The 26,273-nt window shown below is 51.4% G+C and overlaps 1 protein-coding gene across 4 annotated transcripts; it reads right to left on the bottom strand.

Annotated features, from left to right (window-relative positions):
- Window positions 1–2,302: 2,302 nt before the first annotated feature.
- TPM4 (tropomyosin 4) lies at window positions 2,303–23,543 on the bottom strand. Of its 4 annotated transcripts, XM_059696392.1 has the most exons (10): window positions 23,360–23,543; window positions 17,889–18,014; window positions 13,534–13,667; window positions 11,154–11,271; window positions 10,511–10,581; window positions 9,536–9,611; window positions 7,548–7,610; window positions 7,396–7,465; window positions 6,259–6,398; window positions 2,303–3,574 (listed from the first exon to the last, which is right to left on the bottom strand). In XM_059696392.1, the coding sequence occupies exons 1-9, from the start codon at window positions 23,471–23,473 to the stop codon at window positions 6,316–6,318; spliced, it is 855 nt and encodes a 284-aa protein (XP_059552375.1). In that variant the 5' UTR covers window positions 23,474–23,543; the 3' UTR covers window positions 2,303–3,574; window positions 6,259–6,315. The 4 variants fall into 4 exon arrangements, with proteins under 4 accessions (XP_059552375.1, XP_059552374.1, XP_059552377.1 ...); XM_059696391.1 differs by lacking the exon at window positions 6,259–6,398 and having other exon boundaries at window positions 23,360–23,540; XM_059696394.1 differs by lacking the exons at window positions 17,889–18,014; window positions 23,360–23,543 and adding an exon at window positions 17,384–17,764.
- Between the last annotated feature and the right edge of the window lie 2,730 nt (window positions 23,544–26,273).

Below are 26,273 nucleotides of genomic sequence, written 5' to 3' on the forward strand. Positions count from 1 at the left end.
GTTTGTGGAAACAGTGACTAAAGGAAACCATGTAAGACGTTCCATCCCACTGCAGCCCGCTGAGGTAGGTACGCTGTGTGACCTCGTTTTGTTTTGTTTTGTTTTGTTTTGTCTTGCAATCCTCACCCGAGGGTATTTTTCCCGCTGATTTTTAGAGAGAGCGGGAGGGGGGGAGGAGGTGAGAGAGAAAGAGCCGCGTGAGGGGGACACACACCCTTGGTGGCGAAAGCCCCCACCAAGCCGGGGCTCACACCTGGGGCACCGAGCCAAACAGCCGGGCCGATTCGCCCCATTTTATGGCGAGGAAACGGGCCAGAGGGGCTGAGTGACTTGCCCGGGCCCCAGAGTGGGAAGCTGGGCGATGAATGCAGACCCCAAAGCTGCCGAGGCCCAAGTCCCGATCACTAGGGTTTCCTGCGTCTCAAAGGCGGGCCACAGCCCGAGTGCGGCCTCGCCGCGTGGAGTCGCTCTGGGGCATCGGAGTGGGGTCCCGGCCATGGCCTCGGGCTCGCCTCCCTGCACCTCAGCCCATTCCGCTCGTCTTGTTCAGGAAAAGCGCCAGCCAGAGTCACAGGCCACTTTGCAGGTTTCAGTCCCCGTGGTAGCTGATGCGACTGACCACCTTCCTCCGGCAATTCCTTTTCTGGGCACTTTTTCCATTTCATTTGCCTGTTTCTTCACCCGCCACCTACAACTCCCCTTCTCTGGGTGCTGCTTGTCAGATTCCCTTGCCTTTTTTGGGGGGGGGGGGGGGAATCTCCACTTGTCCCCGAGGTGTCCATGTGCCTCATGGTTCCCTTCCTGTCTGTTTGCACTTCCTAGGTGGTCCCCCGCCCCGTGGCTTCTAGTATCTCTCCACACTGGTGATTCTCACTTCTTAGAGAACCTAGTGCCCAGCGATCACTCTGTGTCCAAGGGCTTTCTCAGCATCTGCCTTTGGATTTGTCCAAGATCCTTCAGATTCAGCATGGCCACAACCGACCTCATCATCTACTCACATTAGCTTGTCCTGAATTGCCTTCTATCTGAAACCTAAGTTGTCTGTGAGACGTTTTGTCGTCCCTTGCATTCTGGTCCTCAGGGACATTCTCAGTAGCTCTTGAATCTTGCTCTTCTGTTTCCATCGCCCCTCAGATCATCACCTCTCCCAATGGTCTCCCTGCCATTCTCTAATCCAGACTCCATCCCGCAGTGTGCTCATTCATTCTAAGACACCCAATGTCCACCCATGGTCTACGGGCAGGATAAAGTCCTTACAACCGGTCCTGACCTCACCTTGTGTTCCACTCACACTTCATGGGACTGGATTCCCCAAGAGCTGAGACAGTTCAGTTTAATAAATATTGAACACTTGTGTTAAGTGTTCAGGCACAGGACTAAACAGTATCCTGAGATTAGATTATATCCCGGGGGGCGGGGGTGCGGGGCAAGGGTGGGAAGGACGGAGAAGGAACTTCAGTCTAGTAATGGTAGACATTTAGAGGGGATATTATTTTATTGACATTCTCTTCTGCCATCTAAATGAGCTCAGTGTCAGCTAAATGTTGAATAGCAGGAAATGTTTTCAATTGTACTTGGTAACAAAACATTGTTTGCATGCTGCATCAGTGTTTTAATGCCTTTCATTTCTCTTTTTGATTCCCTAGCTCCCTTTTCCAAGATGTGATCTTGAGGCAAATACCAAAACAATTCAGGTAGTTAAACTGCAGTCAGCTAAATCTTAAGATGACTTCCTTCAGATCACTTCTTCCTTCCAATTCCATGGCAAGTACTACCCTGGATTAATTGAAACATCTTTCTAACTGGTCTTCCTGCCTCTAGTGTATCCCCATTTTAATCCTTTCTGAAAATGAATGCTAAGTGGAGTGTTCTAATGTCAGTGGCTCTCCACTTCTGACCAAGTTATGTTCAGGCTCTCATCAAGGTGGACCAGCCTACCTTCCAGCTTTCCTATATTTTTCCTTTATGCGATGTACAGGAAACCTTTCCAGGCAGGCCTGTGCTTTCCTAACTAATGCAACAGGGACCATCTTTCCTACTCCTATTCATCTATTAATATCCTACTCATTCTTCACAGTCCGGCTCATGATTGGGAATAACAAAGGACAGGAGCTTTAGCGTAACCGAGGCAAAGCGCTCTCACTGTAATGAAGAGATCATAATCCTTATATCATGAAGTCATGGTATGAAGCTAATAAATAAAATTTGCTCAATTCATGGCACAATTATCTATCCATCCCATTTAACATTCATTGAACCAAAATGCCTGATATGTCCCCACACGTTCTAAAATTCACACAAATTATAGTTTATGTAAAAATTTATTTGACCAAAATGTAGAAAAAGTGATACTATTACATATGATACAGTTGCAAGAATCTAAATGAAAAGTGTGGGTTTTATTCAATTGCACAATTTGCTAGTGTATCTCCTGGGTAGTGTGATGCATAATAAATAGGAGTGAGGGGCAGAGGAGTCCAAAAAGCTAGAATCAGGGTGATTTTTAGGCAGAACTGTAAACTTGAGTTACTCCCCTCACTGCTGGGGAATATGGAATGTTTCAGCTGAGATGTTAACCAAGAAAGCAAAAATATAACAAAGCCAAAATGTGCAGCCCTGTCTACAAAATACTGCATATCCAGTTGAATCAGGAGTTTCCTGGTCTTTTATTAACTTGGTCCTGACAAAGGAATTAAAGCCCTAAATAAGTAAATCTTCAATTTACCATTCCCTAAGTACAGAGGAGATAAGTTAGGCCGATCACATTATCTCTTCTGCCTAATACTTAATAGAAAAATGCTCTTGCTCAATTATTGAAGGCTAGCAGTCTTTTTGGTATGGCTTCCTGAACAGAACTGAATTCATTCCTGCTGAGTGGATGGCCTCAAATAAGAGTAAATGTTATAACTATTTCCCAAGCATTCTCACACTGTTTGCTCAAAGGATGTTCTGCACAGTAGAGTGTGGAAAAGAGCCAGAACGACTAATCTATCTATGGTTTATGACTTCCCGCAATAGCCTCTCCCCAAACCTTTTTATGCTCTGGATGGAAAATCCCCACCCATTTTAATGTGATGGTCCCTGGACTCCTATAGTGTGTCCAACAGTGGCCCAGTGGTTCTACTCTTCAACCTTTTAAATTGGCCAGTGACTAGATATTAGAGTCTGTGTTTTGGAAGTGTGGGGTTGTTTAATCTCCCAGAAACCATATGCCCTCAGTCTTAAGAGACTAATGTTCAATAGGAAACACCCTGACTAGCTTAGGAATAAATGCAATTTAAGGATAAAAATAGAGCTAAAAAAATCTGGTGCCATTTGGGGAAGAGGGGAAGGAATTAGATTTAACTGATGCTCAAAGCTTCTCTGATACAAAATATTTGGTCACATACTCATAATTTGCGTAGATGCAGTAACAAAAGAAACTTCTTACAAGAGAAGAGAAAGAAACGGAGGTCTGGAGCTTCTGTTGGAACAAGACTCTTCTGATGTGGTTATATACAGTTAAGTTCATTTAGTGTCTGATCCAGTGTCTGATGTAAGCCCACGTTCTCTTCTTTGGCCTGAGCAAGTTTTTCTGGTGAGGATTAAGAGTGGAAGAAAAATAAATTAATAAGCATCTTTTTAAAGAGGGGTGGGGGTGGGGGAGAAGGTTTCCTAAAATCCATACTGTCAGAGTATACGTCATAGCAGAGAAAGCATTTTGCATTTTAATTATAATGGAACACCATGGAATAATAGAAATCAAGTACCAAATTTGGGAGTCAGATCAGATTGCAGGATAAAATACAGTGTTCAGCTGAATTTGAATTTCAGGTACACAAACTTTTTAGTATAAGTATATGCCAAATGTTGCATGAGATATACATATACCAAAAAATTATTCATTGCCTATCTGAAATTCAAATTTAATTGGGCATTCTGTACTTTAATCTGCTACATCTGGCAATCCTAAAGTCGGAACTCCTGGATTTAAGTCCCTGCTGTGCCAATGAAGTAAGCCATTTAACCTTTCTAGGTCTGTTTCCCCATCTGTCATATGGCGATAACAATACTACCGTGTGGTATGGGGGTTATTATGAGAAAGAATGAAAGATGCTTCAGAACTTATGAAGTGCTACACAAACATAAGATTTTAATTCCAGATATGGGTGACTTAATACATCTCCCCCCTAAATACAGTTAATTAATCCTGTAACCCATCTTTCTTTTGGAGCTTCTGGGAATGGCTGTTGAAATTCCACCCGTAATTGTGTTATTGCTTCTGTGTGTCCATAGCAATGTAGTCAAACCCAAGCAAACGCAACATGATTGAAATTTAAGCTAAACTACGGGTATGTTATTAAGTGATTGAGCTGATGACACAATTTTTTTTTTTTTTTTAAGAAAGTAAGATGCCATTTAGAGCTATGCATGACAGAACACGAGGGAGAACTGGTTTGCCGTGAGTGATGGCTGATAAGGGACTAGGCCAAGACTCATTAAAATACTGAAGGGAAGTAAAATGTCTCCTAAAAGGTGATAGGATCAGGTTGGAAATTTTCAGGAAGGAAAAAAGTGCACAAGATGGCAGCCTTTCAAATACAACTGTGAAACTTTTCATTTGACCAGGCACTTAAAAAACCTAGCCACTCTGATCTCAGAGGATTCCATCAGAACAGTGACCCAGGCCCATCCAGTCTAGAAGGATACATGTAATTGAGTGCCTACTGTGTGAGCTAATTTCTCCATTATCTCATTTAATCCTCACAATAACTAAGATAGCACCTTTATTTTGCAGAAAAGCTAAATAGCTTGTTCAAGGTCACACAGCTAATGTGGTAGAGCTAGAATCAAAACCCCGACATCCCAACTATAAATCCTGATCTCACTTCACCTTGCCACTAGATTCCTGGCATCTACTTTGTTATTGGGGCTGAGATAAAATAACTTTCCCTGAAAGTGTTAATTGCCCTTGAGAATCATGAGAGTCCCGTAGACAGGTAGTAGTAGATCACCATAGAACCAATCCAGAGTAACTGGAGAGGCAGAGCTGCAGCTGTTTCAAAGGGTGGAGGCTACAAATGTCTGGAAAAATCCCAGGAACAAATACACAGAGAGAACAAACAGAATACATCCACCTCCACACAGTCTGTAACTTTTCCAGGGGTGGATGTATGACGACATGTGAGGGGTGTGGTTTATACAGAAGTTCCTGGTGGATGGCAGAAGCAGGGAGATGCTGGGGGTAGAAGGGTGTGGGTTGTTTAGGGGAGATGTATTTTGAAGCAATGACTATAAAGAAAAATCAGGACAGAGGTTCCCACTTGAATCAAAACAGGATGAGGAATAACAGGTCGTAGGGACCCCACATTAATGCTAACTGGAGATTTTCATGCCATTGTCAGGTTCGAGGGGAAGTCTGGAAGATGTGGCTTGGACATCAACATGTCAGAGTTACTGAGACAATCTGAGGTGGTGGTGGTGGAGTGCAGGGGAGGGCTGAATGGACTTGCAGAAGTTCCTTTCTAGTTAAGTATGAGGGGAGGTAGATTTTAGCATCTCAGGCAACTTTGTTTGAAACTCAGAAAAGGATCACCTCGCTTCCTTTCTTTGGCATTCCAGCAGCTTCCACTCTCTCCCTGCTAATGGGATGCTCTTTAATTCTTTGTAGGGTAGTTTTCTACAGGCAAGGTATAGGGATGAAGTTCATGGGTGAACTTCTTCCCAGGACTGGGAGCTGGATAGCTATTCCACGAACAGTGAAAACATAGGGAACCCCAGGCACTGTTCTCAGAGTATAAAGAGAAACAAATGCAAAAAGGCATAGAGACGAAAACGCCTTTGCCACTGTTTGAGTCCGTAGAGCAAACCCCATTCAAGCGTAGCCTCTTTTTAGACACAATCCTGCTGGTTTCTGCAAATTCTGCTGACTCTATGAAAGTGGATGAATCTCCACTCAAAACAATTTCTGTTTAAGGAAAAACAGTTACTGGTAGATACAGAGTGTGAGAGCTCGTGCCAAATTGGCTTTTGTTTTCATGTCATCAGAAAATAATCGCATGGGCATAATTTTCTTTCTGAAATGAGCTCTTCATTTGAACCACCCACATCAAGGGTACCACAGCTACTACGGCTCAAGAGCGGCAAGTAGAAAAAAATGAAAATAAGAGGGCATGAAGATGAGGACCCCCTGTCTTTATTTCGGTCACACAGTCACAGTCACAGCAGATGGTGGCTTGAAGGGTCAAACCAGGAGGCAGGAAATGGGAACACAGGTACCAGAGTGAGAAGCAGACTTCAGTTTTGCTAGGACAGAGGACAGCACCCTGCTGCCTCTCAGAGAGAGGTCATGTCGTTGAGAGCATGGTCCAGCTCCTCGCTGATAGCCTTGTACTTGAGCTTCTGAGCATATAGCTCATCTAGAGGGTGGATGTCCCCAGAGAGAGAGTTCAGAAGAAGAGGTACAGGGGACAGAATGCGAGGGTCGAGATGGCGAGCCACAGATGAGCAATGAAAGGGAGAAAAAAAGTGAGAAAACAAAGCGTGAACTAGGAGGAAGTTGTGTCTTACAGAAACAAGAAAACAAAAGATGGACAGAGTGATTCCTAAGCATTCTGACGTTCTGGGGGTTAGTCATAACCTTTAAAGAGTGGTGACTACAAGTGCACAGGTCACTAGTCTCCTGCCCTGGGTTGTTTCTGACTGTCAATGATGTCACCTGGTTAAAGGTCACACTTTGGAAGGAGGGCAATTCTCCTTATATGGAAGCCTCACTTCCCAAACCAAACTCGGGACACATGGTCTGAGGAATAAGTTTTGTACCTTTTCTAGGTGAAAGAGGCAGCTTGGGGGATCCTGTCTGAACCCCAAGATCTGGAATTCCAGAATTATTTCATGAAGAACACAGGACAGAATTTTTTAAAAAGTTGGAACTCTACAAGAAATTCTGGAATCTGTGGGGGCACCAGGCTTGCAGACTGGAGTCTTTATTTAGTCCCTACGTTCTCTGTATTTCCGTTGTCTCATATAGTGATAAGCTCAGCTCTCTGGGAGAGAGAGCTTCTGTAAAAAATGCAAGGCATCTGAAAAATGCAAGGCATCTCTCAGAAATGAGGAAATGGAAAAAAATTCTAAAGACATTTTAAAAAAATCAGCCATATTTGGGTCTTTGTACTCACACGTGGAGGTAATTAACCAAAGATATTTTATTTCTCAAAAAATGGCAACCCGAGTCTGAATTTGATTTGCACTATCTGATTCCAATGCTCCAGACTTCCAGATGTGACATCACTTTGCACTTACTATCCAAAACTGAACATAGCCCAACTTAGTCCCTGCACAGATTTCCCCCAACTTTCCATGGATGTGTCAAGTAGGGAGAGACAGAGCAAACAAAATTAGATGGTAATTTCATACCTTCCAGGTCATCAATAGATTTTTCCAGTTTTGCAACTGTTCTCTCTGCAAATTCAGCACGGGTCTCGGCCTAAAGGAAAAGACGAGCGTTATTATGATTGCTTCAAGACCAGCGCCAGGAGAAACTTGACCAGTTGGGTGTGATCACTCACCTCTTTCAGTTTGTCAGACAGAAGTTTAATTTCTTCTTCATATTTATCCTCCTTTTCAGAATACTGTGGGAGAAACCAAAATACTGCTTTTAAAAAAAGGAAAGAAAAAGGCATACTGGTTCCCTGCTCCTTGGAAAAAGTGTGCTAGAACATGCCTAAGAAGTAAAGTAGAGTCAGGCACCTTTCCAGGCAGAAGAAATGTGTGCAAAACTCAGAGAATCTGTGGGAGACCCCTCTGGGATGGTACTAAGCTGATAACTTGAGCTAAAATTGTGATGAGGTGGGACCAATGATTGAATGGAAATGCATGCTATTCAAGGCCCTTCACATCTATATTTCTAACCCCATTTCCCACCAATTTCCTCAAGGTGCTATCAACTTCCTCAAGAAATTTTGTGTACTTTCTGGTCTCCCAGCTCTGTCTATGATGGGGACCCAGGGACAGAATGTTCCTTTCCTAATTACCACCTGTTAGAAATCATGTGTCTTTCAAGGCTCAATTCAGATGAATATCTATATATATAAAAGCCCAGCGACTGAATGGCAGAATGACCAGAATGACTGGTCAACCAGTCGCTATGATGTGCACTGACCACCAGGGGGCAGACACTCCACGCAGGAGCTGCCCCCTGGTGGTCAGTGCACTCTCACAGGGAGAGGGCCACTCAGCTGACTGCTTGGCTGACCAGGATGAGCGGCTGCTCCCACAGCAGGCAGATCCCTGCAGGCCACGCCCCACACTAGTGCACGAATCCGTGCACAGGGCCACTAGTTAGTTGATATTTACCAACAGCTTGCAATGTTGCTAGATAGCCTCAGTCCCATTTTACAGATGAGTAAAGAGGTCATTTGTCTAGGGTCACATGGCTATCAAATGACCAAGCCATGAGACTGGAATCTGACCCTGGAATTTAAGCTCCTAGCCATCATTATGTTCTGCAGCCTTTTTTAAGGTCACCTTCTCAGGACACCTTTCCCAACTTTCCAAGGTGCCTCTGTTGAAATTCCAAAGCACATTGTTATCTTGTTAGTCTCTTCCACTCGACTCTGAGCTCTCACAGAAGCAAAGGCCACATTGTCATGTACGCCTGGATTGTATGTATTCTCCAAATATTGGTATCAAATATATGCCAAGCACAAGGCTAGGACTAATGATATAGCTCTAAACAAGTCAGCTATGGGACCCAATTCTTAAAGTTTACAATCTAGAAAGGAAGGCATATAATTGAGTAATTATGATGGATGAGATCAATCATCATGATAGGAAAAGATGTAGGTGGGACTATGAAGCCAAGAGACGCCTAACCTAAATGAGCAATCAGGGCAGGCTTCTCAGAAGAAGTGCTGCTTAAGCAAAGGCCTGAAGGATGAATAGGTTATCAAGCAGAGAAAAAAGGAAAGGTTGCTTCCAACAGCAGGTTTAAAGAACTGGCAGTGATGAGAGAACATGGAATTTTTGTGAAACTGAAGTTCAGTGCTCCTGGAGGATAGTAGGAGGAAGGTGAGGAAGCAATGAGGATGGGGAGTTCAGCAGGGTAAGCCAAGGAAGACTACACGTTACTCCTAATGTGATTCTATCCTGTAGTGACCACTCTGGTTACTGTCTCAGCCTAAAAAGCCCTATCCCACTTCTGATATCTGCTGCTCAATCTTCAGTAAGGTATTTCTGGAAGAACCAAGGGATCCAAGTGAGAGTGGGGCTCTGTATTTATAGGATTATGCTCAGATCTCTCCAGGAAACGCCTGACCAGGCATTAATCTCACCTTCCATGTCTACCCTCATAAGAATTGGAGACAAAAGATGGTGCTAAGACCCCATGAAAGAGGGAAATCCAGACACCTTTCTGTGGGGAAAAAACCCCAGCAGCGGGGCACTAAAGCTGCTGTTAGCCAATACAGATCCCTGTTGCCCTGGCATGCTCCTGTGTACCTCTGGGGAAGGAAAGAAAAAAGTCCAGCCAATCACCCTCTAACTAAAGCCAACCAACCTTTTCAGAGGCAGCCTCCAGCGATTTCAGGTTGTTAGTGACATTCTTGAGTTCTTCTTCCAGGTCACCACATTTTCTGCACAAAGACAAAGGATTTTTATGTCTTATCTTCCCTTACCGCAGGCAATTCCCCCTAACAGCAATCCTCCAAAGGAGGAATCCACACTGCCTGGAGCCCCCCACAAGGAATGCGGGGAAAAGGTTAATGGCCTTTTCTGAGCTGGAGCACTGTGTACTTAGCAAAACCCTATCATGCCAGGCAAAGGCGCGGCAGGCAGGCTGTGGAGTATTGGAAGGTTTATAGAGTGCTCCTGGGCTCCTGCCAAGGCTGAGGCAACAGGGACTTGTGGAATCTGTGATTGATGAGGCTGACTCCGGAAGGTGTAAGAATGAGATGGAGAGCAGGAGGCTGGGAGACAGCAGTCTACACCGGACACTACAGGAAGCAAGCCCAGAATGGATTTGCAAAACCAGACCCCTTTAAGACTGTGAGATGCTCTGTGGAGCTGGAAGGCCCAGGGAAGAGGAATTTTTATATTTTGGAGCTTTCTGGATTCTGGTCAAGCTTCTTACCCCCTCCCCCGCCTGTCAGGGTTAATGTGTCATGGCCAAATAATGACTTCAGAAGCAAAGTATTTAAACACTGGGTGGGAGGAGGGGAGTGCTGCCTTCTGTAGGTCAGCTTTCTGTAAAGAAGGCACGCCTACTGAGATAGTCTCTCTGGAAGAATGAGACTTCTCTGCTACCAGCTGTCTCACTCCTACTTCCTAATACCTTTATGGTTAGAGTCAAGACGTGAACAGCAAGGACAAACAGTTGCCACCTCTCTGTCAGCCACAGAAGCAAAGAGGAGCTACAGAGCAATGAGTCCAGATGCCCATCCACTTGACCAGAGGCCCTGGTTGGTGTAAACCAACTCCCTCCAGCTCTGACCCAAAAGAGCTGGGCCCCACTCAGTTCTGCTCTGCCACTCACAGTTCAGACACCTCGGCACGCTCCTCTGCTCTCTCCAGCTCGCCCTCTAGGATGACCAACTTACGAGCTACCTGCAGAGACAGAAAGGATCATCGGAGACTGAGGTGCCGCCCCCCCCGCGGCCCCCTCCCCCCCCAACAGCCACATCTAATAGGATGCCCTCCCAGTGCAGACAGTGAGGCCACACCCAGACTATGCCAGGGGCTTACTGCTGCTTCTTTAACTCAGTCTGGAGAACATCCACATTCTCTCCCTTAGGTCCCAAGAGTAAGGCAGACAGGAGGGGAAGGAAGAGCTGAGACCATGGATGCAGGCAGGAAGGGGACTGAAGACCCATGACCAGGGACCACGATTCCCAATTTTAGCCAAACTGTATTGAAATACCCAGCTGCGGGACAAAAAGTGATCTGGTCAGCTGATTTCCCCACCAAGTCAGACAAGTGTCACAGAATTCCCCAGAACCTTTTGGCATTGTGGAAGATACAGTTCCCAGCCAAGTGGTGTCTCTGGAAAAACAGATGTGGATACAGATGGACAGCTGACCTAACAGAGGACTTCCTTTGGGCAGCCCCAGGATCTCCCTATCACACATCCATTTCCTCCCTATTTCCTGCTGCCGCCGCCATCTGCCAGCCCCACTCACCTCCTCGTATTTGCGGTCAGCCTCCTCTGCAATGTGCTTGGCCTCTTTGAGCTGCAACTCCTGGATCTCCATCTTCTCCTCATCTTTCATGGCCCGGTTTTCTATCACCTTCATTCCTCTGCAAGGACAACCTTGTCATTACCAACACAGACACAGTACCACCTCACCACACACCTCCACGGACTTGCTCATCTAAGCACTTGTCAGACATCTGCCAAGAACCAGACTCCAAAGAGGAAATTGTAGAGCTGCTCACATGTACTTTTCACCCTTACTGAACGCTGGGTACTGCTCTAAATGCCTTAAACTTCAAAACCACCCCATGAACTGGTAGGTACATTGTCCCCATTTCACAGAAGAAGAAACCAAGGCACAGAGAGGCGAAGTGACTAGTAAGTGCAGAGCTGGGACTCAAACCTGGTGGTCTGACTCTGGAGTCTGTGTTCCCATTCTAAGTAACCTCTGACTAGTAACAGCATGTATTTGTACTCTGTTACTACAATGTGATTAGAGATCTGGGCCAGCTTGGCTAAGGAGAGATGAATTCTGTTGCAGTGGGGGAGGTGTCACAGAAGACGTTCCAGAAGAGAGTCCACGAGTGAACAAGGGAGGGAAAGTTATTCTTCAGTGAGGGAACCGCACAAGAAAGCCCCAGAGAAATGTCAACACAGCAGGAGGTCAGGGTGACTAGACTGTAAGGTGGGTGGCACTTGACAGTTTCAAAAATAAGTGAGTGGAAACTAGAATGGTGAATGGATTGTGGTGGGAAGCCCAGGTAAGAGTGGGGTACCAGCAAGGTGAGGGGCGAGGAGAGCCTGAAGTGGATACCCCCTGGGGACAGCTGGAAGTCTCCATGATTCAATTGGCTGACCATGAAATGAACTCACTCTGGCCTGTACTGCTTGGAGTGATCCAGGTAAGATCAGCAGCTCCAAAAAGGCTGACCCAGGATAACATAGCAATGTGTGCAGTGCCCACTCAGAGCAAAGGAGCACACACTTCTGCTGTCTAATAAATACTTCCATTTGGGCTGTCACTACCATTCTCAGCTGACTGTCACAACACGCTGCACAGCTGTACAAGGCCTCAAGATCAGCAGGTGAGCAAGCTTAGAAAACCCTCTGTATTCCTGGAGAGATCAAAGTGGCCAGCCCTAGGCCATGTAAGAAGTGGCAGCAGGACTTGAACCTAGATTCTTCAGCTTCTGAGTGTAAAATTCCTTTTACCAAAAGACATCAGTCACCAACAACAGTGTCACCAAAAACTTCTGGTGATACAAGTGAGAAGCAATCCCAGGCTTTCCGGGTTTGCCCTGAGGACATCTTCAAAATTGAGATACCCAGCCAGGCTGGTCTGACAGTGTCCACAGACAACAGCTAACCCAGGCCCCAGGCTCAGCCATGAGCACCTTGTGACAGGATCCTTCATATTTCCCATAGCATCCCCTCCCTCCCCCACTCTAAATGGCTAAAGCAGAGCCTGCCTGGGGGTCTGGGGTCTACACCCTCATTTTGGCCGTTCCACTGCACGGGAAGAAATTTCCTGCCTGGGCAACTCCCAGAGTCCATCTCCAAGTTCCCCAGCCCGCCCCCCACCCCTCCCCCAAATTGATTTTTAATCTCCAGTTTATGGTCACAACAGCATATTCAGGAATGAGTCCTTAGGAGGAATTCATCCTGGAAAACCACGGTGGATGGGTCAAGTGAGAATTCTGGTGGGATCGTGGTAGACATGCAATGACCACCAGCCTGGCCCACACCGTCGCCACCCAAGGAACCCATTTACACCACAGAGACAGGTACTCTGTGAATCCCACAGTCTGGAATTGTGCCAGAAAACTGTCTCCAGAAGACAGAGCACCCTGCTGGACGCCCAATGGAGTGCTCATGCCTCAGAGGTGAGGAGCACTGTCAGCTCAAGTTTGTGCATGTCCCTGACGTGTTTAGCTATCTAGTAGCCAAAGCCTGACCAACAGCATTGTTAACAATCACATACACATGGCCTGTTCCAAGTTTTTACCTGCCTCCTCCTCACTTGACCCCAGAAATTGATGTCTTGAGAACATGGATGAGTTGCACAATGGCTTTCAGACTCTGCAAACTTATCAGCATTACAGTCATACTTGCAGTTATAGCTGCCCCCCCCCCTTTTTTTTACCTCCCTCTGCCTGATGGGAGTTTTTCTCCATCACCACCACCAAGACAAACAGCTCTATACACAGTGTGAGGGTTTTCAAGACGCTGTCGTGCATTGTACATATGTGCGCATGCTCACATCATGTGGTTACACTCTCACCCCAGGTCTGTGAGGTCAGCCATCCATTCAGATCTCCATTTCCCAGAAGCCGTCACCAGTGCCACTGGGTTCAAAGCATCCTTACCTCTCGCTCTCATCGGCAGCCTTTTCTGCTTCCTCTAGCTTCTGCAGGGCCGTGGCCAGTCGTTCCTGAGCCCTGTCTAACTCCTCCTCAACAAGCTGGATGCGTCGATTGAGAGCTGCCACATCTCCTTCAGCCTGGGAGGTCAGGGGTGCAGCCGGGTTAGGAGGCAACAGGCCAGCGGTGGGAAGCCCCCACTCACACACTAGCTTTCCCTCAGCTAACATGATTCCCCTACCAGAGCCCGTCCAGGAATCCAGGCAGTAAGGAATCCACCCTTTTCTGGAGAATGTGATTAATTTTCTGTGATCTTCCCTGAAAACATGAGGGAACACACGCCACTCAATGATGAGGGGGTGTGTCCCGGTACAGGATGGGTGGTCAAGTCAACACAGAAGAGAAGTAAGTACACCATATGCTGTGAGAGCACAGTGCTGGCCTCTCCGTGCCTGGGATTCCTAGAAAACAAGGCCACCGGGGACCTGGCTCACCCAGTCACCTCGATGGCAAGATAAATGCAAGAACATGGAGCCCTCAGTAAAATCCTGGCCGTACGCTGGCGGGGGGGGGGCGGCGGGGGGGGGGGGAGGCAACCAAGATGGAACACCATCCTTAACTAAGTCTGGCCGAGAGATGACTGGATAACATATAGAAGAAATCTTGGTTACAAACATGGAAGAGGTGTCTGAAGAGTGTCACTGGCTTTTCAAGGTGTTTTTCCCCACAAGGAAGATAACGTGGTGGAGTGTGCATAAAAGCAAGAACTCCGGGATCAAAAGGTGTTGGCTCGCTTTGCCAGTTTGTAGCCATGTGCATTAGGCTGGTTGCTTCACGGCTCTGAGCCTCCCTATCCTATCCCTTCCCTGTCTTGCTTCCTCACAGCTGCGAGGACTGTCATTGAAGGGCAAGGCGTCGTACGGCCAGGATTTCATCTCATTTAATCCTCGAGTATCCCACCCATTTTACAGATGGAAAAACAGAGAGGCCCAGCTAGGTGACATAGTTCTGGTTAATGTCACAGAATTGGGAAGGAATGGCCTCTTGGGCACCAGTCCAGGGTTTTTCCCTTGCTCCCTGAACCTTGAAGTCCTTGGGGGGGGGGGGGGGGGGGCAATCAAGGCCAGCCATGCTCAGGAAGGGATATTGAGAATGTGTGACAACAGGGCTGAACCAAGGGGAGACGTGAAGGCCTCTGAATTGGGGTAGGCTGTAAAAATGAGTGGGAAACCACCCCCCTGCTCCTCTCCTTTAAACAGCAAAAATATGGAGTCATAGAACGAGGCCTGAGTTGCTCCAAAACAGAGAACCAGGCATCTTTCCTCAGCTCCAGAGTTCTAGCAGCAAATGGCGGGGAAACTCCCACAAGTGTTTCTGATGGCAGCCTCTTCTGAAACACCAGTTTGGAGAATCTATTAAAAACCCCTAATGAATTTAAGAAATGTCACCCACTCCTTCCAATGAGTGCTTTTTATCCTTTTTAAATTAGGTGAATCTTAACTCCTTCAGCAACTGGGGCAGAAGTTGAATTCCCCCCAGTTTTTTAGTACAGTCATAAAATTGTGCAACCAACACCACTACTTCCAGAATATTTTTGGCACCCCAACAAGAAATCCCATACCAATTAGCAGTTAGGAATTGATGTTTAAGCTCATATAGAGTGCTTGATTTAGAAGCTGTCTTTTTAAAAAAAAAAAAAAAAAAAAGTGAGCGGCTCCTTATGTTGGGGATTCTGAATCCTGACATCTAGGCTTTGGGCACATTTTCAACTATCTGGACTCGAAAGACTTCTGCGATGCACTCATCTCTATGGACACAGACATATATATGTATTTTTGAAAAACTGCTAGTCACTGCTAGTCATTTGGGGCTCCACCCCTTCCTGCAATCAAAGCTTCTACACTCTACAAAGGATTTCCCTTATAAGGTAAAAGAGGCTTGCTAGATACATGTGGCCAAGGAACAGGAAGATGTCGGTTAATCACACAAAAATCTAAATGAAACCAGCTGTTGGAGGCAGCCCCAGAAGTCTGCCACACGCCGGCTCTTGGCTTACTCTACAGGCGACTGAGAAAGTTTTTCCCCCCTCTGGGCCCCATTCCTCTGCCCAAGAACCTTCTTCAGGCTTTCCCCCTCCTGACTGAGAGAAGCATGCTTTGAAAGGCTAACTTTTTAAGATGTCTGCAACTTTCCAAAAACATCTCTCCTCCCAAATGGATATCCCACTCCTGTCTTGGCTCGAGGCTGAGGGCCATTTTTAAGCAGAAGTAATTGTCCTCCAGCGAGAAGACTTGGGATGAGATCAGAGGGAGGATTACGCTGGTTCCGTGTGCGAAAGAGGCCAAACCAGCTACTGTTGGAGGCTTACAGGATTAAAGGCTGCGACTCGGGCCAACCCTGAAGCAGTCTGGGGCACAACACCCATGGCAATGCCACCTGGCCGAGCGCCTTCTCCACTTCTGGGGTCCCCACTCTTGAGTCCCAACATTCCAGCTTTCAGGGCCCCTTGGCTTTCACCCCCCCAAATTTTGAGTCTTTAAGACTTTATATAACCAGGTGTCCTGTCCCAGAAAATTCAGAATTTTCTGCTCAACCTCCATTTTGAAGCTCCACTGCTATGCTCCCACAACAGAACTGAGACCCCTGGAATGCAAATCAGTTTTGTGTGTCTGTTCCCCTTACCTGCATTAGACTGTGAGCTCTTCTGGGGATAGAGGGAGGGGAGAGACAAAAACAAAAGAGGAATCCAGCACCTACTATGTGCCAGATGCACCCAGGGAGGTTTTACTCCTGGGACCTCCCACCTACCCTAGAGAGTCGCCATTATCATCACCCCTACTTTACAGATGGGGAGACACCCCTAGGGGTTAAGTATCTGGTAGTAGGAGATGGAATTAGAATCCAGATCTCTCACCAACCCCAGGGTTGCCACCATCTGCACCATCCCGCGGGACAGAGGATGGGAGAGAGGGCGGCATCCCCCTCATTCAGCCCCATTATCTGCCGCCTCTGGCCCCGCGACACGCAAGAGACCGATCGCCGTGCTAACACTCCAAGGGTCCCCTGGAGAAGGAGCCCTGGTCACCGCAGGGACCAGCTGGGAAGCGAAAGGCCGTCGGCTCCAGGCTGACCGCCCCTTGCGGGGAACAGACACGTCGCCGCCGCGCCTCCGGGAGCAGCTGGGAAAGTTCAGCGGAGCCGGGAAGCCTCAGAAGAGGCGAGAGTGCGACGCAACCTCCCCCACCCCAGTCCGAGCCGGCCAGTCCAACCCCAGACAATGGGAGCTCTTTCCACTCTCACTTCCCGCTCCTAGGTGCAGCCACGGAGCGGGAAGGCTGCGCCTAGGAGGTGCGTGAACCCAAGGCTGCTCCTTGCCTCATCCCCCCCTCGCCCCCCAACCTCCGGGTCCCGGCACCAGCCCGAGCTCTGTGGCTGCTGGGTGCCCCTACCCCACTCTGGGGTCGCATTAGCCTTCGGCCCCATCCCCCCATTTCCCGCTCGGCCGGCCCCTCCCAACTCGGCTTCGGCGCTCCCTGCCCAGTCCCAGGCCGGGGAAAGCGGAAGGCTGCGGAGGAAGGGGGTCTCAGCAACCAACCCCAGGCGGGGCGGGGGTGGGAGTGGGAGTCGTTTGCGGGTCCCCGGTCGGGAGCTGAAGGGCCCTAGGACGCGAAGGCGGGCTAATGGGGCGGGGGAGGGGGGTGGACAGCAGCTGCGGCGGCGGCGGGCGGGAACGCGGGAAGGGAGAGGCGCCGGGAGAAGGGAAGAAAGGAGGGCGCGCGGGGCGAGCCGGGGAGCGCGGGACCCCGGAGTACGCCTTGCTGGGGGAAGGGGGGCGCGGGCCGGGGGCAGCTCTCACTTTCTCGCGCCGCTCACGCTCGCCGTCCAGCTCCCGCTGCAGGCCCTGCGCGCGGTCCTCCGCCTCGTCCGCCTGCTGCTGCAGCGCCTGGATCTTGCGTTTCACCGCCTCCAGGGAGTTGAGGCCGGCCATGGCAAGGAGGCGCGGGGGCGCACGCAGCGGGCGCTCGACTTGGCTAGAATCGGCTTCGGTGAAGCTGCAGCGGCCGCGCCCCAGCCCCCGAGCCTTTGCCTGCGCCGGTGCCGCCCCCGCTCCTCCCTGCCCCAGGCCCGGCCGCCGTCGGGGCGATGAGGTCACCCGGCCCGGCCGCCGACGTCAGCACCGCTGGGGGAGGGCCTGACGTCGGCACCGCTGGCCGCAGCTGCTGGAAAGTGCCCCTTTTCGGGACTTATTTGGAGAAAGCGCAGGGAGGCGCCGCCTTCCCTTCCTCCTCCTCCTCCTGCTCCTCTTCCTCCCTCTCTGCCCCCGGCTCCTGCCCAGCCCCGCCGCATTCCTGCGAACGTACGTCCGAGGCCTTCTTCTCGGTCAGCTCCAGCTTCTCCTGCGCGTCCTTCAGGTTCTCCGAGTACTTGTCCAGCTCGTCCTCGGTCCCCTTCAGCTTCTTCTGGAGATGCGTCAGCTCCTCCTCCACCTGCGGACAGAGTGGGGAACGCGTCGGTCGGGGGCCACGTCCCCGGGGCGCGGGAGCTCCCCCCACATTCACAAAAGTCCTCTATCCGGGCCTGTTTCCGCCTCTGTAAACGGGATAGCAACGCCGTGCACCACTCCATAAACGACACCGTGAATTTCATTTTCACATCCTTTCCTTGTCCTGGGACCCGCTGTGCTTATCTGTTGTAGGGTTCCCCAATACTCTTGGGGAATCGAGTACAGCTTTGGAGAAACTTGAGTCCTGACACAGTTCCCCAGAAATACACATTCAGTTTTGCATCCCAGTTTCAGGGGTGCAACCTCCCCGTGATCTGGGTTAAAGTGAAAGAAGTCTCGCCCTAGCCGGTTTGGCTCAGTGGATAGAGCATCATCCAGCAGACCGAAGGGTCCCAGGTTCGATTCCGATGAAGGGCACATGCCCAGGTTGCGGGCTCGATCCCGGGTAGGGGGCGTGCAGGAGACAGCCAATCAATGGTTCCCTCTCACCACTGATGTTTCTATCTCTCCCTCTCCCTTCCTCTCCGAAAGCAATAAAAAAAAATATATTTAAAAAAAGGGAGGGAGTCTCATGGACCATCCCTACTTCCAGCTGACCTCCCTCTAGTTCTGCACCACAACCTCAAGCCAGAGAACCTTTCTAAGTGTATGTTTGCTCTCCCCCTGCCTAGAACCTGTCATGGCTCCCCATTGCCCAAGAGAGTGGTTTTCACACTGTCTCACAAAAACGAAAGGTTTAAGGGCTCAGACGGCCCCCATTCCTGGACTTTGGGGGCTTGGCTAGAAGAGAGTTACCCTTCAAAAACCACTTTCTTCTGAGGCTCAGATTAAATCTTTTAAATTCTTGCACACGTGGCTTTAATCTTAATAAAAACGTTCCCTACATTTCCCAAATTTTGAGTCATCTTTGTTTATCCTTTGTTTAGTCTTGGCCCCCTCCCTACACCGGCTTTGAGAAGCTCAGGTCTGTGTCAGACAAACCACACACCCTTCACCTCCCCATTTCTATTGCCCCCAGCCCATCGGTGAGGGGCAGCTCAGGAAAACCCCAGGTTGCACCTCCCCTTGCCCCTAATTCTGGGCTGAGGTGGTTAGTTCAAGTCATGCTTGGACCAGACTTGTGACTTGGGTAGTTTGACTCCCGATCCTGTCCATGCTCCCAGCAGCCCTCTTGGGCTCCCTTCATCCTCCTGCCTCCTCTTCACTTCCTCTTCACTAGAGTAACTTTCCCCAGGTCACACAGCAGAGGAACCGCATCCCTTCTGATCGGTCCTCACACCAGGCCTGCTTTCCTGCATCCCTCTCCGACTTCCTTCTCTTCCTTCCGGAAGAGGGTATGTTACAAGCTGCTGTTCCTGCAGCTCTTAGTAGATCAAGCTGGGAGTCTGCTCTGGGTTACATGTTCACTGGTGAGATGTGCAAAGTATGGGAATGTGTGTGTGTGCGCGTGCGCACATAAATTCTTAAAAGGGCCCCTGTTCCAAGGTGATATCACCTAGCCTCCCATCCCGGAACCCCTGAGTGTCCCATGCTGAGGTGGAAATGGTGCAGGGGTGCAGCAGTTCTCAACCTGTGGGTCGCGACCCCTTTGGCGGTCGAACGACCCTTTCCCAGGGGTCGCCTAAGACCATCCTGCATATCAGATATTTACATGACGAGTCATAACAGTAGCAACATGACAGTTAGGAAGTAGCAACGAAAATAATTTTATGGTTGGGTCACAACATGAGGAACTGTATTTAAAGGGCCAGAAGGTTGAGAACCACTGGAGAGGATCGGAGGACGGGGAGGGTGGCAGCAGCTCAGGCCTAAATCAGGATCTATGGGCCTTGACCTTGACCTCCAGGTAAGGAGCTCAGAAGCCTGACTCCAAGCCCCAGCTGTATCCCTTTTTTAACCTCAGTTTCTTCTGCAAAACGGAAGCCTTGACATGGTGGTCTCCGGTGCCCATCCAGCTACAGAGATGATTGGGTTTTGATGACCTTTTCTGGCAAAATGTGTACAACGGGTGGGGACTGGGATAACGTGGGCAGAGGGCTATGAAGCAATTAGAATGTGCCAGGCCCGTTACTGAAGGCCCATGTTATAGAAGGGTAAACTGAGGCCCCGAATGAAGGGACTTGCCCCAGGCCATACAGATAGGGGATTTGAACCTTGGAGTCAGACGGACTCCAAGTTGGTTCGCTTGACCGCTAGGTTATGCGTTGCCCACTGTCCAGCACCCCCCTCTCCCACTGACCTTCCATACCCAGCGCCAAAGCCCACTCTGCTGGGTGGTGTGCCTTGCTGTGCTGGACGGAGCCCTTGTCACCCCCTTGGACCCTCCAGTCCCTGTCCCTCCCTGGTCTAGCCCTACCCTGGAGGCAGGGAACCTTCCTCTATGTGGCTCCATCTCCCCCAGCCTGGGGCTCCTTGGAAGTCAGGCCTGGGGCTAAGGTCACTCTGGGCCCCAGCATCACCCAGCACGGGCTGGGCACTCACCACCGACCCCTGGAAGAAGTTCTCCGAATGAATCAATGACACAACCCCAGCCCCTTTAATGGTTGGAGTTGGTGTGAAAAATAAGACCGACACTTATCAGTTCCTTTCTTTCCCTCTGAATTCCACACATGAAGCATGTGCAGGCGTGTGGCACTTTGCTGGTGGGCGGAGCCTTGCCCTGGCTCTGGGGGGTCTTGGATAAGTCACTTCCTCCTGTTTCCCTGCCTGTAAATCAGCTTGGAGGCTCATGGACTACACACCTTAGTCCCCATAATGGGGCTTCGGACAGGGCTGAGGCAGGATGTGGGGTCAAAGGCCAGTTGTGGCGGATGTCACTGCCCTGGGAGAGAAGTGGGCAGGAAGCAGGCGGGCAGGACCTCTTGGTCCCATTCCCACACTCAGCAGGCGGGGTGGGGGTGGGGGTGGGGGTGGGGTTAGAGGGGCCTGGAATCTGGACTTCGCTGCAGGGTCCTCAGGGCTTCCTCTGAAGCATGCGGCACTCTGGGTAAGTTGAGTCCCTTGTCGGCCCCCTGCCTCTGTTCCCAGGCAAGACTGCCCATTGGCCCCAAGGGACTCTGGCTTTTGCTTTGGGCCTCTCGGGTCTTGGGTTTCATGCCGGGCCATCGGGGGCATCATTTGCCCCCATTTCTCAGATGAAAACACTGAGGGCTCAGAGGGGGTCAGCAACGTGCCCTGAGTCACAAAGCTAGATGATCCGGTCTGGATTTGAGCACCGTCCACCCGAGTGGGAGGCTTTGTGGGGGTGGGGGTGGGGGTTGGGGGAACAGAATGAAAATCTAGCTGGAGGCCAGAGAACCTGTCCCTGCCCCCTTAGCCACACAGCTGCCTGGAGACTTTGAGGCGCCTTCCCTTTTGAACTTGTGTCTGCCTTGGTGGAGTATACTATATCAGTCACTCACACCTTAGTGAAAATTAGAGCCATCAAGTTGCTTTTCTCTGCTAAGCTCCTCATGGTGAGGGCTGCATGATCTATGGAAGCAGGCAGCTCAGGGCCAGCACAGGATGGGTGGCTGTGTTTGTCAAGGAGGGGCCCAGGGCAGGGAGGGCTGAGGTGGAGCTGCCCTATACAGATGTGTCACAGTCCCAGGAAGTAGGGAGGGGCAGGAAACAACCTTCCATTTATTGAGCGCCTACTCTGTGCCCGGAGCAGTGACAGGGAATCTACCTGCATAGTCACCTCTAATCCTCTCATGGCTACGAGGGAGGTACCACGGTCGCTTCCCCGGTTCACACTTGAGGCCACTAAGGCACAGACAGAGGAAAGCCATTTGCTCCAGGTGCTCAGTGACCAAGCTTCCGACAGGGCCAGTCTGGGCTCAGAGCTTATGCTTTGACCTGCCAAGCTGGCCTGGCGCCCGGGTTGGGCAGGGCAGGCACGGGGTGTCACTGTCCTGGGCAGTTCTTGGGGCTTATTTGAGACCCCGATGCTCCTGAGGACTTGGCCATTGACTCCGGGGATGTGGCTGAGCCCGGGGGGGGGGGGGGGGCAGGGGGGGCAGGGCCCTATGGAAGGGGCAGGACCTCCTCCCCTCCCCTCCTCTCACTGGCTGCTCTGGCCACCGAGGCCCCGACAACTGGTTTCTGCTCTGGACGGCCTGGCCCGGCCCAGCCCGGCCTCTGCCACTGCTCCCCTGGTAGCTCCCTGATATGACCTTATTGCCGGAGCCTCCTGGGACTCTTGTCCCCGAGCCCTGCCTTGCCCTGCCAGGTTCACAGCAGGGGCAGCAGGGGCACCCAGACAAGCAGAGCCTCATGGAGAGTCTCACATCTCCACTCCCCCCCCCCCCCCAGATGGGGAATTGACCTCTGGGGACTTGGGTTCCTGCCCGGCCATCGGGAGGCACCCTTGGCCTCACCAGCCGCCCCTGCAGCCAGGCACGAACCCCACCACACACCACACTTGGCCACCCACCCAGGGTGGTCACCAAAGTGGACCACAGGCCCACAGTCACAGGGCACAGGTCACCCCTCCCCACAGCTTTGCATTGCCCCCCCTCACCTCAACGGGCGCGCGCGCATGCACACACACACACACACACACACACACACACACACACGCCCCGGCAAGCACACACACAGGCCAGCCCCAATAGAGTCACCTCAACACACACTCGCTCTGACACTCGCACGTTCCATTAGCCAGGCCACCTTTTGCACAAGCGCACGCGCAGCCAGCCTCTCCCCCATACACACAGCCCCACGCTGATACCACCATTCACACACATCCACGCTCTTTCACACCCACTTCCAACAGCCACACACTCATACCTCTCTCCACACCCTCATTTTCACAGCCACCCTCATCCCTCCACACTCTCTCCAGTGGAAACACACACACACACACACACACACACACACACACACACCATGTATACACACAGAAATGCTCAAACACACACAAATACACTTTCACACAGCGTCCCCCTGTATCTCTGTCTCTCTCCCTCTATTTCTTCAGGTTCCTCTCTCCCTCTCTCTCCACCCTATCCAGTACACGTACACCCACCTGACACACTCACCCCGACACACCTACGCTCACTCTTACGTTTGCACACACACATCCAGTACAAACAGACGCCCCTGCTTACTTGCTTGGCCCCGGCTGGTCCTGTTGGGTGGGTCCTGTCACCTCTCTCTCTCAGGCCAGGGACCCCCCTCCCGGGAAGACAATGATCCCCTCACTCTTCCTTGGCTCAAGCATCACCCCCTGTCCCCTTCCTAACCTCCAGGCACCAAGGTTTCTGAGAGCCCCACCCTCAGCCCAGAGCTTCGCCGGCTCAGAGAGGGCACGGGGCCGCCTGGTGCGGCCCAGCGGCCAGGCCCCACCTGCTTGCACTTCTCCTCCGCAGCTTTCTTATCGGACTCGGCCTGCTCGGCGCGGTCGATGGCGTTCTCCTTGTCCAGTTTCAGCATCTGCATCTTCTTCTTGATGGCCTCCATGGCTGGGCGGAGAGGGGCACAGGTGGTGGGTCTGTGGCGGGATCGGTGGCTGGGCTCAGTGAACAGCAGGGTGGAGTGGAGGCCCTTATAGCCTCCCAGGGTGTGCCGCCCTGCTGGGGCGAGTCTTGGAGGAGGCCCAAGCCCAGGCTGGCCGGGCCAGCCGCCACTCGCTCGCTCAGGAGAACTTGGCCAGCTCACCAGGCACCCGCAGCCCGTACCTTATTTGGGCCTAGGATTTTCTCAAAGGAAAAAAAAAAAAAAGGCCGAACCCATTTCCATTTTTAACCTGGTGACACTGGTCCCACATGAACCTGGGGCCACAGTGCTGGCCCAGGGCGATCCCCTGTGGCCTGCTGGTTGGCCTCGATTTCCACATCTGTGGTTGGGAGGGCCGAGGAGGACTGGTGGGTGGGTACAGAGTGGGCCGGGGAGGCTCCTGTCCTCCCTCCTCCTCCCCTCCTGGTACTGCCTCCAGGAACTGGGGTCAGGCCCCCATCCCATCGCCTGCTACCACCCCAGGGGGTCCTCCCACCTCTTCCTGGAGGGTCTTCGTCTCATCGTCTTCTCCCTCTGTCTCTGTTTGTTTCTCGTCATTTCTCTGTCTCTGTCCCTCTTTTGGTCTGTGTCTCTCTCCATCTCTCTGTCTGTCTCTCTGTATCACTCATTTTGTCACTCTGTCTGTCTCCATTTCCCTCCCTCTGTCTCCCTATCTCCGATTCTCTCTGTAACTCGTTGTCTCTCTCCCTCTATTTCTTCAGGCTCCTCTCTCTGTCCCCCTCTCTCTGTCTGTCTCCTTTGCCTCTCTCTCCCTCTGTCATCTCCCCTGGCCCCATGGATCTGGCTCACTAGGGTGAGCTTGACCTGGGCTGTCCTTCTCTCAGAAGCTTGGAGGCCCCGGCACGCCCTGGCCAGACCCCGATGCCCTTCCTGCCCAACTCTGCAGTCCCCCCAGGAACAGGAGGCCTAGCCCCTCAGCCTCTCACTCAAGACTCCTGCCCACCCCCACTCACCCCTACCTACACCCATCTCTCCCAGCTCAGGGCTCAGAGCTCCCAGGCAGGGCTGCCATTCCCTCCTCCCGGGCCTCTGCACCAGTGGCCCCCGCTGCCCACTGTGCTTCCCTCTCTCCTCCATCAACCGGGGCAGGACTCGCTGCCTTTGTTTCATTCTATTTAAATATATTCGTTATTGATTTCAGAGAGGAAGGGAGAGAGAGAGAGAGAGAAACCTCAATGATGAGAGGAAATCATTGATTGGCTGCCTCCTGCACACCCCCCACTGGGGATTGAGCCTGTAACCCAGGCATGTGCCCTGACCGGGAATCGAACCGTGACCTCCTAGTTCATAGGTCAATGCTCAAGCACCGGCTGGGCGGATTTGCTGCCTTTAGAAAGAATTGTTTGCTCGTTCATTCACTTGACAAACAGAGTGCCCCTCGCAGGCTGAGGCCTCGCGCACATGCTCAGACTGTGGGAGCTGTTGCTCTACGGTTATTATTCCATCATCACGTTCAGACTGAGCTGCTTTGCGGCAGGCCTGGGCCTTGGTCTTGTCTGTGGGCCCCTGAGTGCCTGGGGCCCAGATGAGCCTCGTTAATGAAAATGAACAACCCCCTCTCTACACTCACACACTCTCTCACACACAGTTCTTAAACCAGGAAACTTCTATTCATCCTTCAAAACCCAGACCAGATGGCTCTTCCTCCAGGAAGCCTTCCTGAATAGAGCCCTGAACCAACACTCCCATGTGGTATGGAGGCTTCTGGGTTTCCTGCCCAAGGCCACAGAGGGAGTGGGGTAACAAGAGAGACTGGGCAGCAGTCTGTACCACTGGGGAGTCGGGGGGGTGGGGGAGGCCAAGATCCAGAGTTCTTGGCTCCCCTGTGCCCCATCCTGGCTCCTTCACTGCCCCTTAAGCTATTAGTCCTTCTCTTTGTCATGGTTAGAACTCCCCCACTCAAAGGCATTGGGGCCATAATAACAGCAAACAGAACATTCTGGAACCTCTCATGCTCTGAGGACATTGGTTTATCCCTCCCCCCGGCCCTCTGTTCCCCCCTTTTCCTGGCAGCGCAGAGTACAGAGTGCGGGAGTGCGACGTAGACCATGGAATCCCGTTCACTGGTGCCCACGGTGTGCAGAACACGGCTCTGAGCACTCAGCTGGCAGCGTCTCACTTCAGCCTCCCTGAGCCCTGAGCAGGGGGCTGCTTTTATTCTCATAGAGGAGGAAGCTGAGGTCCAGGGTGGCACCCCAGGGTCCCCCAGCTTGCGAGTGGCAGAGCTGGACCCCGACCTAGCTGACCCTAGAACAAAGCTGGAGAGGGGTCCTAACCCACACTCCCCCACCCCCCTGATTCCCTGTCTTAAGCTGAGTCATTGGAAGTCAGCTCCCCCCCCCACTCCCCCCCCCCCCCCCCCGCTGGCCCTGGGAGACCCTGAGACTGGCCTCACCGCAGGTGGGTGGCTAATTCCAGGTCTGACACCACCAGCTTGAAAAGGGATCTCTCCCCCAGGAGGCTCCTGCTCGCTCCATGGCCTTGTAGGGCAGACCCCGGTTCCTGCCCTGGCCTCTTGCTCTGGGAGCTCCCAGAGGTGGAATCTGATACAGAGACACAGACCTAGGCCTGCCTTAGAGCCCAGCGGTGCCATCCCTCCCGCCCTGCAGCCTTGGGACTGGAGTTATGTCCTCTCCATGTACCTGCCTCATGGACACCCCAGGAGCCCTGGCCAGACCTGAAGGGTCATCTGGGGTTCCTGGCCCCTGGGGGCCCTGGCCCAGCTGTCCAGGCTGTGTGGCCT

The sequence above is a fragment of the Myotis daubentonii genome, chromosome 5, assembly GCF_963259705.1.
Source record: "Myotis daubentonii chromosome 5, mMyoDau2.1, whole genome shotgun sequence".
NCBI lineage: Eukaryota > Metazoa > Chordata > Mammalia > Chiroptera > Vespertilionidae > Myotis > Myotis daubentonii.

What these genes read in the sequence shown, in the direction of transcription:
- TPM4 (XM_059696392.1), bottom strand. Translation starts at nt 23,473, where the DNA reads ATGGAGGCCATCAAGAAGAAGATGCAGATGCTGAAACTGGACAAGGAG. An exon ending in GCTGCCGATGAGAGCGAGAG is followed by an intron (nt 11,272 to 13,533) that starts GTAAGGATGCTT and finishes TTGTCCTTGCAG; the next exon opens with AGGAATGAAGGTGATAGAAA. An exon ending in ATCTATTGATGACCTGGAAG is followed by an intron (nt 6,399 to 7,395) that starts GTATGAAATTAC and finishes TCCACCCTCTAG; the next exon opens with ATGAGCTATATGCTCAGAAG.